Source organism: Trachemys scripta, chromosome 2 (genome assembly GCF_013100865.1).
Source record: "Trachemys scripta elegans isolate TJP31775 chromosome 2, CAS_Tse_1.0, whole genome shotgun sequence".
Lineage (NCBI taxonomy): Eukaryota > Metazoa > Chordata > Testudines > Emydidae > Trachemys > Trachemys scripta.
Genome location: NC_048299.1, coordinates 95,458,232 through 95,471,957, shown reverse-complemented (window position 1 = coordinate 95,471,957; position 13,726 = coordinate 95,458,232). Strand labels below are relative to the sequence as shown.

Genomic DNA, 13,726 nt, shown 5'->3' with positions numbered 1-13,726 from the left:
TCTCCCAACCCTCTCCCCCGCTCCTTGTCCCCGGACTGCCCCCTCCTGGGACCCCTGCTCCTAACTGCCCTCCAGAACCCCACCCCCTACCTAAGCCTCCCTGTTCCTTGTCCCCTGACTGCCCCATCCTAAGACCCCCCCCAAAATGCCCCCCCAGGACCCTACCCCCTACCTGTATCCTGACTGCCCAAAACCTTCTCCATCCCCTCCCAAAAGCCCCCCCATCTCTTGACTGCCCCCTCCAAAATCTCCCTGCCCCTTCTCCTGCCCCCTGGCCCCCTTACCCTGCCGCTCAGAACAGAGTTGGGCTCTGTGCAGAGCCGGACACGTGGCTGCACTCCCCAGCGCAACACACAACCCGGTCCCTGCCCCTGCACAGTGCTGCCGGAGCGGGGCGCTGGGCTGCAGGGGAGGAGGAGCTGCCGAGGCAATGCAAACGGCCCGGCTGGCTCAGAATGCAGGGGGAGGAGAAGCTCTACAACTGCTCCGGAGTCCAGCCCGGCAAGCTGCAGGGGGAAGGGCTCTGGCTGCCAGAGCCCCATGTGAGCGTCTGACTTTCCTGCAGCCCTCCCAGCTGCTCGCTCTGCTCTGCCTGGGGGGGGGAAATCCCGGACATTTTGAGCGATTTACAAACTCCCCCTCGGACACTATTTTAACACAAAAAGGAGGACATGTCCGGGTAAATCCGGACGAATGGTAACCCTAGCTTACTCAGGAAGCCACAGCAAACTATGCAGCCTGTACAGAGGGAGAGAGAAAACAAACAAACAGAACATTCATTAAGTCCTGCTACCTCCAAACACAAAGTCCACAGCTACGCCTTCTGAAACTCTCCTGTTAGCTGCCTATATTCAGAGCTTTGCCTTAATATTAATTATGATACATTGTGTAAAACATTTTGGTGGCTGTGTAGTCTACCAAGGACAAACATTTCCATCCAAACTAAGGGCTAGATTGAAAATTTACTCTCAGCTTTATGGAAGGGGCAACACATATTCACACCATCCCAGGAGCAGCTTCAAAAGGAATTTTGATTCAAAGGAATGCCCGAGTCATGATTTTTCCAGAATTGCTATTTCAGTCGAGAGGCTAGTGAAGAACCACTGCCAGATGGGGCAGGCCATACCAGGGGCAGCATGCTACTCTCTTCATGTCCAGCCAAGAGACCAACATATCGCAGCATTGCCTATACTTTGCTCCTTCTTGCCCTCATTACACCTCTTTGCCCGCAGAACTCAAGTAAATAGAATCCTCACAGAGCCTGCTTTCTCCCCACCCTTGGCACCTGATTTGTGACTCAGCTAAGTCCTATATAGCCACGCCCTTGCCCTCCTTTGTTGTCTGAGTAGCCATGTCAGAGTAGGGTGACCAGATAGCAAGTGTGAAAAATCGGGACAGGGGTGGGGGCAATAGGTGCCTCTATAAGAAAAAGCCTGTCACAGAGTGTGGGGGAGTCAGGCCCCTGCACCCCTCTTCCTGAGATTCACCGTGACTCTCAGCCAGTAAAACAGAAGGTTTATTAGATGACAGGAACACAGTCCCAAGCAGAGCGTGTAAGCAGGGCCGGTGCAAGGAAGTTTCGCGCCCTAGGCGAAACTTCCACCTTGCGCCCCCCCCCCGAGCCCTGCGGCAGCTCCCCCCCCCCTCCCTGAGATGCCCCTTCCCAGTGGCAGCTCCCCCCTCTGCCCTGAGGCGCCCCCCCGCACCCCCCCCCACAGCAGCTACCCTCACCCCAGGGAGCCGAGCGGCAGCTTCTCACCCCAGCTCACCTCTGCTCCACCTCCTCCTCGAGCACGCCGCCCCCGCTCTAATTCACCTCCCCTCCCAGGTTTGCAGCACCAAACAGCTGATTGGCGCCACAAGCCTGGGAGGCAGGAGAAGTGGAGTGGCCGCTGCGCTGGGAGAGGGAGTCCCCCATCCCCAGTGCAACTTCCCTGCAACATTCCCAGGTCAAATCCGCCCCGCTCCCTGCTCCGTCACAGCCCCAAATATCGGGACTGTCCCTATAAAATCGGGTCATCTGGTCACTCTATGTCAGAGTGAATCATCAATAAGCCTGAAATCAGAATTTAAATAAGTAAAACTGAAGACTTTCATAGATACTACTGAGAATGAGAACCTTGTGAAATTCACTTTTCTTTTATTTTGCCTGAAAACTGTTGCCATTTCATTTCATATGATTGTGTCCTTTCCCTCACCCGAATTTTAATTAATTACCAATTTTAACTAAAATATCTATTTTCCTATCAACAATGCACCCTTGGTATGTTTTCAATGCAAAAACTATTTTCACTAAATATGAATGTGCATTTTCAATGTGAATTTTCGAGGAAAAGAATTCCATAGGAAAATATAGTGCAATACTACTAATGACAGTATAACTTGATAGTAATGCTCACAAAAATAGAGTCAATCTGGTGGGTAAATTACTGTATTATTTAATTACTTTGCTATTAATTCTACAATTTATATTTGCAAAAATGTTTTATTCCTGTGCTGAAAAAAAGGGATCTTTAAAATCTTGCTAAACAAAGAGAACAGCTATCCCAACCTCTGTGTTTGTTATACTAATGCCTTAAAAAAAAAAAAAGACTTGTTTTGAAATCCCACTGGGGAAAGCTTGAATACATGAGATGTGACATTTTTTTTTAGCTTTTTCAAGGATAAGGTAGGAAAAGTATAATTAGGACAGTATTTGTTATCAGAGACTCCTAGAAAAGTTTTACAATCCTTGTAAGAACAGTCTCGATGTGCCAAATTATCTTTGGGATATTTAAATATCAGTCTATTAACTCCATGCATTTTTCCTCCTCCTCTTTTTTCTACCCCCATAGATCATAAAGGACATATCAGTTCAAATGACAATAGCACATGAATATGATGTGCATGTCACATAGCATCTGGCCAACTGGCAATTCTGGTAGCAGGATCAACCTGACAAAAAAGTTTGGTCAATGACAAAAAAAATAGTAAATATTAACTAGTCTTAGGGAGAGAAAGCTGTTGGAGAACTGATGCTGTAGAAGTCAAATTTCAGAGTAGCAGCCGTGTTAGTCTGTATCCGCAAAAAGAACAGGAGTACTTGTGGCACCTTAGAGACTAACAAATTTATTAGAGCATAAGCTTTCGTGGACTACAGCCCACTTTATGCATCCGAAGAAGTCGGCTGTAGTCCACGAAAGCTTATGCTCTAATAAATTTGTTAGTCTCTAAGGTGCCACAAGTACTCCTGTTCTTCTTTTTGTAGAAGTCAAAGTGTCCAGAAAGAAAGTGCATTTGGAGGTGAAAAGTTGTCAAGGGAGATTCTCTACATCTCTCAGGCACATTTTAACACTGGGATGGGCAGAGGCGGTGTTGGTATTCATATAACCAGAGCTGGTCATCTGATTTGCAGATTTGCGATAGTATCCCTGGAAAATAATTTCCAAAGTCTCAATAGAATACCTATAACTATTGTACTCAGTTCGCCAGCAAGGCACTTATATACCGACCGACCGAATGCCTTCCTTTAAACATTTGAAACATCTTTAGCTGTCACCCAGATAATGATTTTGGCTGGTAATCCAACAGTGAATAACAAACATTTTCTATGCCCTTGAATTTGGGGGAGAATTAAATTATCCCTTTGCTGACTGACTGGCCGTGAGTATTCTGCGGAGGAAAAAAAAAAAAGATACGTACTTGGCACATTGTGGTCAGATCTTGCTCCTGCTAAAGTGAATGGCAAAACTTTCTGACTTCAGTGGAAATGGAACAATTATTGAACAGTGCAAAAAGACAATACAAGTTTCACTTTCCTCAACTCTTCTCACCCTTACTGCCCACAAAACACACACAGCTAAAGACCAGAAAACTAATGTAGAAAAAAAAGTAGAGGGGAGTACCTCCATAGAAAGGGAATAATACCCCTTGCTGTTTACAGAGGTTTGTGAACATATTGTCTAGATTTTCTAACATATTTATGCAAGAGATTGACTTTAAACTGTCAGTAATTTATAGTTGATATAAAGCAGAATTAGTGTTGAGACAAGTTTAAACAGACATGTCCCACAGGTGCAAAGCAGAAAGCAAGCTTGCTTTGGGTTCAAGACACCTGCCAAGACAATTAAAATGCAAAAGTGTGGTCTTGGAATGCAGGATGCTTATTTGGAAACAAATTTGGACACAAGGAATGCAAAATATATATTCTTTGGATACATCTTGAAAAGAACTTCAAGTTGTAAAAGAAGACACATACTGTTGATCCAAAGCAACAAGAACAATGTTGAACAGATCTGGGAAACATACAAAAGACAGTTGATGTGAGACTCCCATATTCTACAGAGGACTTTTTATGGTGGGGGAGGGGTTCTGGAATTATAATGAACCTTTAATATCAAAAGGAACAGAGGGTCCTGTGGCACCTTTAAGGCTAATAGAGGTATTGGAGCATAAGCTTTCGTGGGTGAATGCCCACTTCATCAGACGCACTTGCATGGCATGGTTTGTGCCTATCTAGATTAGCTTTTTCGGGGTTTAACACAGAAGGGGTTAGGCATATTAGTTTTTTATTTAATCTGATTTTTCTCTTTCTTCATAACTTGTTTTAGTGAGACCATCTAAGTCCCTAATTATTTTCAGGTAAAGTCACAGCAGTACATTCTTGAATGGAAAACAATCTTGCAAAATATTGTGTGAGGCAGATGGCTATGTTGGGGCTCTTTGTAGAGATAACACTAAGAAGCACCACCTAGAAGTTGGGTGAAGTAGTAGGGACACAGGGAAAGATTGAGGACCACAAGGAGTTGCAGAGACAGGGTGAATGAACACTGGTTAACTTTTGTGACAGGTGAACTTTTATTATAAAAATTGCCAGATTAAACTATGACAGGCATTAGCTGTCAAGAACTGCTTTTCATTATCATCACTACCATGAGGTTTCCCAGAAATTTGTGGCATAGATTATCAAGAGGATTAGATCTATTCTTAATTAAGTGTATATACGTTTTTGTAAGACTATTTAAACACTAATTTCCATATATATTTTTAAAGATTTCACTGATGAAAGATAATGAAATGAGAATAATCTTGAAAGGATTTTTTGTTCTTTCTGCTTTGGGCACTAAAATCATAATCTCAGTAACGTTTCTATCCCTGGAATAACAAGAGCATATATAGTACTGTATATTTTTCCCCATTAGCTGTTCAGCTTGCAAGATTAAAATAGCCAATTTAAAAACACAGCACATTTCTATTAAAAAACCCCTACAAAGTTATTTTATGCCCAGTGTCCTGATGTGCAAACTCACATTACCGTTGGATCAATCAGCTCTAAAATTCCATTGATCTCGGGGTTCGATCTCAACGGGAGATTTGCCCGAGTAAAGACTGCATGGGCAGCCCATTACTGAATGTGATAAAATAAGATAGCTGATGTACGCACAATTTATCTAAAACAATATATGATAATATATCTACAATGAAATAGGCTTTTTGAAATTAAAAACAAAATTCTATATTGTGGCTGACCCTTTGTGGATAACACAAGATGGTGTGGGAGAGCAAAAGAAGTTGCCTTTGCTCAGGGCTTTTAACAGTTGTAGTCTTAACCTTATTGGAGTACATGGATTGCTCCTGGTTCATAGTGTTAGTCAACCTAAAGCCCCAATTTTGAAAAACTGTCAAATACGTGCTGAAGTCCAGCCATATTAAACACAGTCTTGACTCTAAGAATGCACGTAAGTACCATTGATGGAATGTAAGCACATGCTTAAAGTTAAACACCTGGTTAAGTCTTGTCCTAAATAAGAATGTATTCCTGAATCATGGCTCAAAAGAGGAAGAGACAGGTCCATACTCCCAACTCCATACCAGCTAGTAAAACTGGTTCCACATCGTGGACTGCGTATGATATACCTTTTCAGAACATGGCATCACGGAGCTCCCAATAAGATGCAATCAGCTCTGCGCCACCCTTACTACAGGGTTCTGCCTCTGTGCCAAACTTTCACCAACAAATTTTAAGCTGCAAAAAGTGGATTTGGGAATGTGCTCCTCAGAAAGTAGGGTAAAGCATCTCATGTAGTATTGGGAACTGCCGTGCATGGGGGAAAGAACGGCTAATAAAACAGTTGATTTTTTTTTTGGCAGTCATCACCTAAGCCATTTGTATGCTAAAATGCTAACACTCTGTGAGGACTGAGTTTCACCCTAACATCCATATTGATCTATTGTATAGAAAACAAAAGGACAGCACTAAGCAGATATGCTAGTACTGTAGTTTTTACCTCCAAAGAAATATTTCTCTCCAGTTTTAACTTGCAGAGGACTGTTTGTTCGAACTGCTGAGGCTTCATCTCCATCAATGGTGAGGACAGCAAAGTTTTCCTTAGCTAGAAACCGGATTTCATGCCATTGCCCATCGTTGAGTCCCGAGCCTGGAAGGAAAAGAAAGGGTGGAACCTTCTTCAGTTCATTATTTACTTATTTAAATATGTTTTCTGCATCAATTCTAAGCACCAGGCACATGACACAAGTTTTGTACAAGGACCTAGTGTGGATTCGGACATCTACGCATTCTTGTAAAAGTAAATATGAAATCAATCATTATCATGAATGCAACTTTGGGACTGCTCATTCATCATACAAAAGCATATGTTTGCTTTAAAGCAAACACATTATTTCACTCATCAAAAAGCCATATTCTATGTTTAACTGGCAAAGGAATATCATTTACTGTATCTACAACCAAACTCAAAAGAATGAAATATTTCTATGTCCATTTAATTTTAATAGGTAACAAAACAGAGGACATATATCTTTGATTCTTGCCTCTAATGAGTGTTTGATACCTCCAACACAAGGGGAAGGAAAATGAGAAAAGAAGAAGAAGAAAGGCTTAAAGGGAAACCTTATTCAAAAACAAATCCTATAAATATAAAATGGTGTTGGAAATAGAAAATAAAGACAATTATCATAGAGCCATTGCAAAACAACCAACCACCCAAACCCTTAAGCTTAGCTAAACAGTAGCCTCTATCTGCTGGTACAAGTGAAGAGGACTTATCTACTTAGTCTTTCAGCTTCCTCTATAGGGAGCTGATATAAAAGTTTTGTGCCTGGTACCCATCTGCTGGTATGAGGTCATGTTACTCGACTGTCTGGACTGGTATTTTAGGATAATGAGATTGTTCATTGAATTAATCAGTACTTTTCATTATGATCATTTCTGTACACATAAGCAATATCATGTCTGTTAATCAGCATGCTATCTAATGAAACCTAATTCCAAATATTTTCTTTTTGACGTTTTGAATGCACCATATCACGTATCACAAACAACATATTCTTTATTCAGACTCAGTTACTGAATCACATTAACAGTACATGACAGAACACAATATAATACCATACAGTGCAAGTGAATTGTCTCTAAAACTAAATATGATGCATCATAACATTGGAGCTAATAAAATGGCTGATAAAAAGTCAAAACACTAAAAGGAATATTATCCATGCACCAAAGATTTTAACAACCATAGCCTTTCATATAATAGATGGTGTTCATGGCAAACACTAAACTCTAGTGACACCCTATTGTCTTTAAAGATGTTCTTTTTTCTATTGCTTCTATGCGTTCAGTTTAGCAGATAAAGATACACCAGTACTTGATAAGAATAGAGGTCGTAACCTATGGATGTACTAGACATACACCCATTTTGCTTCATGCTTAATTAATAATCATTACATGCCCCACCCCAAAATCCGTTAAACACGAGACTGCAGTGTTCAGTGTAAGTAAAGGGAGAAAGAGAGGGTTGCTGAATAATTCAGGAGTTCCTCTGGACTGGAGCAGCATTTTCCAAACCTACTGTTTAAAATAATAGTGCCAGTTTCTGCAAGTCTTTAACATGTTGATTTCAATGGGACTACTTGTGGAGTACCACTCAATCCGAATAGGGGGCAGAATCCCAATAACAGTATTATCTAATTTTAAAAAGGTATCTACTTCATGAATGGATGGGGCTGCCAGATTCATGAACAGCAGAACATGGTTTGCAAAACATTTTTTTTTGCTTTTTTTTCAGGTTTTCATGAAAATACAAAATGACTGACATGTTTGGTGGGGGTGGGGGAGCAATTTCTTTAAAACACAAAAAATGTTTTGCTACCAAGTGTTGTAGTTTCACACTGGAGACAATTTCTGCTCATAAAAAAATAATCTCAGGTTCCACAAAGAAAAACTGCACGGGGGGAGGGGGAGAGAGGTGTGTGTGTGTGTGTGCGACAACGGACAACTGGTTGTTTCACAAGGCTCCAACCCAAAATTGTCATTAAAAAATAAGCAAAGCTGCTCATAAATATCAGGGCGTAGTTAAAATGTGGTATCATGATTTTGTAGATTCATAAGGCCTATCATTTAAAAATCTATTTGGATTTGTATCAGATCATTCATTGTTCCCTTGAACTGAACTTGTGGACATTACAGGGTCATTGAATTTTTTACATAATTATACATTTTAAAATCTCTTGCCAAATTCAAAGGGAATGAAAATGGTGATGTGAGTTGTTTAACACTGACAGACCCCGGTCGTCCGTGGGTGGGATCGAACCTATGGCCTCTGGAGCTTAGTGCATGAGCTAAAAGCCATATGCCTCTTAGCTAAGGCTGTAAAGAAGACTCATTAATCTCACTCTAAGTGGTCTTGGTGTCATTAGATGGGGCAGAACACCACACCCAGAAGATGTGAGGGCTACAGTTGCACATTAGCATGGGTGTGAATATTTGGTGAAGTAAGTCAGCATCATTTTCTTGAAGAAGAGAGTTTAGAAAGTAACCAACAGGAGATTAAGAAGGTATAATTCTAGCTTATGCCACCATTTACCAGACCTCAGAATTTGACCCTTGATGATTTTGACAAACTACAAGCTGGGTAATTACATTCTCCCTGTAGTGGACAGCTCTAAAATGTCAGTATTTGCCAACAGTTACCACCCAGAAGTATCGGAAATACCACAGATTTTCTCTCTACTAGAATTGGAGATATCTGTGGTAATTATGTGTTTATGGTTGGGAGATATTGCATTTGTAATGTTTTCTATTGTCTTATATGGTAAATTGCTTTCTTTCCAAACTGAGAAGGTAGTATATTATTATGAGCTGGATGAAACCTTGTTAAAACCCTATTGAGATTGATAGGTCTGAACACATTCTTCAATTAACATAAATGTAAGCCTAAGGAAAAAAAGTGTGTGTGTGAACTCACCCAGGAGGTTTAGGCTGAGTACTGGATAGGTGTGAGGAAGGGATGTGAGGGAGGGAAAGGAGAAGAGTGAGAAAAGACTGAAAAAAGACAAAAACAGAGAGAGAAACAGATGGGAAAAGGAAAAAAGCCAAGAAGTCGTCTGTTAAAAGTGTGACCTGGGAAAAAAGTTAGAGAGACGGCTTTTGGGTCTGTTGATTAAAGATGCTTGGAACTGTAAACTAAGAAATTGCTCCTTTTGTTCTTGGTTCCTCTTGCTTCAGAAACATGTGACTTTGTACATGTCTTGTAAATCAACAAGATTGCGCCAAAAAAAGATACCAGGCTCCATCAATTTCTTCTTTGAACTAGAACATCTCTCACAGCCCCAAACTTTGACTAGCTGCTTGGGTTGAAAAGGGGCAATGTTATTTTAAGACAAACTAGTGAAACGGTGGTAGTGGTGTTTGGCTGTTTTACTTTTAACCTTCACATTTCAGCAATAAATGTAAAATGTCTGTGGGGTGGTAAAGCCAAAACACTAGTGGTTTTATATGCTTTTTAATTGAAGTCATTCAATAATGGACAAAATCTGCTAGCTTGAGTCCTGTCTCAATTCAATCAGTTTTCTTTTAACATACTTGACAGAACAGATGATACCAAAAGAGAGACAATTATGCCACTATATTGGGAGAACACTGCACTTCTTATATTAAACCATTTTAGTTTGCAATCCATTATCTCTCTAAGTCATTCCCTAATAGCACCTACTTGTATTCTGGAAGACAATCGGCTATTACTGGCACGAAAGAAAGTCTACTTTTCACCTTTGATACAATTCTTATCATTAGAAACTTTTCATTTGATCTCAGTGTAAATGGAAGAATTATAATAATGAGCAAAAAATGTAGAAGGTGGTTTATAATGGACAAGTCCTAAAGAAACATTTTCTATTTCTTAGAAGTTATTTCCAGCTTCTGTCTGCAGTCCTCAGACTGCTTTACAAACACTGTTGAAATAAGCTTCCAACACCCCAGTGAGCTGGGTAAACAACAATATTCTCATTTTACATAGATGGAAACTTATGTATTAGAAAGTTGGGTGACTTGCCATATGGGAAGTCTGTAGCAGAGTCAGGAATTGAAGCCTCTTCTTGACTTAGTCTTATGCTATAAAACACAAGTTTCTTTACCTTACATATTAAGGGTAAGCCTCACAACATCCAAATGTTTACTGGGTGGAGAAACTCAGATTCTCCAGAATCACGATGTTTCAAAACACTGTTGATTTGATACCATTCAAGAAATTATTTTATCTCCCTTCTTTACCCCATCCAAACGAATTACTACTCTGTCAACCAACAATTAGATACAGATTCAATAGCTTGATCATATTGTTTAATTCTACCTAAACACAATGAAAAGGGTGATGGGTTTTTTAGTGGATTCAGTTAAAAAATATTAAGTGCTAAACACATATTTAGCATACAATAACCAAACCAGCATTTGGAAATAATATTTGGACCTGATCCTTCAAACAGTTATGTGTGGGAGTAGCTTACAGGAATAGTCCTAATGACGCCTGTGAGTAAAGGTAGTCTTGTTGGTATTTGTAGGGTCAGGTTCTTTGGTTGGAACATTTAAAAAAAATAATAATAACAAGCCAGTGTAAAGCCAAACAGTAAACTTAAGAAAAAACATAGTTTTCCCCCTTTGCTTTTTATCTTAATGATATATGGCTTCCCTCAATATCTTTTCTGGACTTGAACTCAGACAAGTCATGTTTTAAGATGCTAGATTATCTGTGATATGCAACTTTTAAAACCACTGGGCCAAATTCTGAAGGCCTTACTCTGTTTTTTGATCATTCCTTCCTTAGGCAACGTCCCATTGAAGTCAATAGACGTTAGCTTACAAACAGAAAGAAAAATACTGAATAAGCCCTTCAGAATTACGCCCATTTATTAAAGACCATTGATCTAATACTGTGCTTCATGGACTGAAACCAAGCATGAACTATGGGCTAGTCTACACTGGCAATGTTAAAGCGCTGCCGTGGCTTGTAACGTGACCATTCCCAGAGCTCTAAAAAAACCCCACCTCCATGAGGGGCGTGGCTCCCAGTGCTGGTGCACTGTCTACACTGGTGCTTTACAGTGCTGAAACTTGCTACGCTCAGGTCGGTGTTTTCTCACACCCCTGAGTAAGAAAATTGCAGCAGTGTAAAGTGCCAGTGTAGACAAGCTCTATGTCACATATAAGTGAGAAATAAAACCCATATTTGCTTATTTCTAAATTTCAGTTCTCTTTCTGTATAACTTTAGAACCTAGTGATCCCACCTGTCTAGTGTGGCACAAGCAAATAAAAAAGGTATGTGCTTTTACCACTTAAAGAGGGTGGAATTATTCCAGGATAATAGCTCTGTTATGCTGCCCCAATGTGCAGTTAAACAAGGACAATGCACCTCACAAGCAGCGCACTGAAGAAGTGGGTGAGGCCCATAGCAAAGCAAGTATGGTCAGAGGAAAAAAGCCCCATGTACTGTACGCTCTTGCCAATGCATACTCTGTAGAAGCACATGGATAGTGTGGAGTATGTAGTGCTGTATATATTCAAGTAGTGGTGCAGGGAAGACCAGAATCTGCAAATTACAAAACTACAAGCCACTTGGGCAATATAGTTTCTGATTTCACTCACTCTGCCTTTGTGTGTATGAAGTGGCTAAGGATGTATCTTATTGATGGTGTTTGGAGATAGGCCTTTGCACTGGTGATTTGCCTCAATAATAGAAGTATTCTCTCCTAAACGACTGTGCTATCACCCAGTCTATTTGATAGGTCAGTCTCTAGTTTCATGCAGTTTGCAGCTGACTGCAAACCAACCACCTGCTAAGCCTGTATTGCAGTGGTTCTCAACCCACGGCCTGTGGACCGCATGCAATGAAGCACACAGTTATGGCACAGCTGTGTGCTAAAAAAAAAAAAAAATTCAAAATTTCCCGCTCCGGTCTGGCAGGGTCCGGGGCCAGCTGAGGGGGGAGAGGGCATCAGGCAGTCCTGCTGGGGTACTCCTGCAAGCAGCTGAGCTGGTGAGTACAGCAGGGGGACAGGATGCGGGAGAGTAGGTCTCTGGGGAGGTTTTTGGGGCAATGAGGGGTGGACAGCATAGGCCCGGGAACTAGTGGTGTGGGGGGAGGAGGTGCTGTAGCACCCCCAGGTTTTAATTGGGGCTCCGTACCTGGCCCTGATCTGTGGAGGGGTCTCTGGGCGGGTGGCGCTGGGCATATGGGTTTGTGGGGAGGGTGTCTCTGGGCAGGGGGTTGGTGTGGTGCTTGGTGCGGGTCTGCCCCTGAGGAGAAGGAGAAGGCTGGCAGCGCAGGGCTGAGCGGGCCAGTGTGTGTCTGTCACAGTGGTTCTCAACCTGTGGCCCAAACAACACATTGTGGACCACATATGGTAAACAGATTGAGAACCACTGCTGTATGGTATGATAGTGGAACTCATATTTGTTCTGGCTCCCATTGCCACATGTCTAATTATTACTTAGCACCTTTTACCTACAGTTCCTCTGTTGACCATGACTTTTCTGTGGAATTCCTTAACACTCCTAGTTATAGATGCTTACTGGGACAGCTCTTTGCACCATGAACTCATTGCTGTGCTTCAAAAACTTCCCCCCCCCCCCCCCCCCGCAATCTTGTAACAAAGAGCACACTTTCTCTCCAGTAGAGTTTCTGTCCACTGCAGAATGTTTTGGGGGCAGCTGTATCAACATCCCTTTTCTTACATGGCCATGTGGTGTTCCAAGAGACAAATTATTACTGTAAATGCTTCCACAGAGGACAAGTTCTGCGCAAGTTGCAATGGCACATTTTTGAATGCACTTGTGTCTTGTGTACGTATAGAGAGATGATTAGTACTTCATAAAAAGTATTCTGACAACAAAAAAATCCAGTTTAGCTGAGAATACATGATACACTAAGGCTGTATTGAAATCAAAGGTGGAAAATGGCTTTCCCACAACAGAGTTTTGATTCAACAAGGTTAGTTGCAGCACATTCCTGAGCCACAAATATGTATTTAGAAACCTTCTTGTGATTTAATTTATTTTCTCTGAGATCTGTGTGTGTGTGTGTGTGTATTTTGCTGGTCTTATTTTTTCTGAACCCAACTTTAGAAAATTCTTAAATAACTTAATAAAACAGATCTTTAAGTATGCCTCCTCCACAATTCCCTTTCTGAATGCTCGGCAAGCTAGTTTCATATGCAAATTAAATATGCTAATGAAACAATCTATCCACAATTTCTTTTAAATGGTATTATTTTAAAAGTAGGACTCTTGAGGTAATCACTTTGATTGAACAAGAAGAAACAGATGTTTCTGTTATTAAAAATAAGAGGGAGGACTGGATTAATGAATATAAAGAAAAAACAACCCAAATGCAAGAGCTTAATATGTATTAGGAAACTGAGAAAGATAACATCTGTTGTAGTTATTCTTCAAAC

At 41.0% G+C, this 13,726-nt stretch overlaps 1 protein-coding gene across 1 annotated transcript in view; it reads right to left on the bottom strand.

The window, feature by feature from the left end:
• The window catches only part of CNTNAP2 (contactin associated protein 2), a 1,628,923-nt gene that overhangs the window by 672,988 nt on the left and 942,209 nt on the right, over positions 1–13,726 (bottom strand). Inside the window, exon 9 of the mRNA XM_034761282.1 lies at positions 6,267–6,416. Coding sequence (XP_034617173.1) covers positions 6,267–6,416 — 150 coding nt within the window. The remainder of the gene's footprint in view (positions 1–6,266; positions 6,417–13,726) is intronic.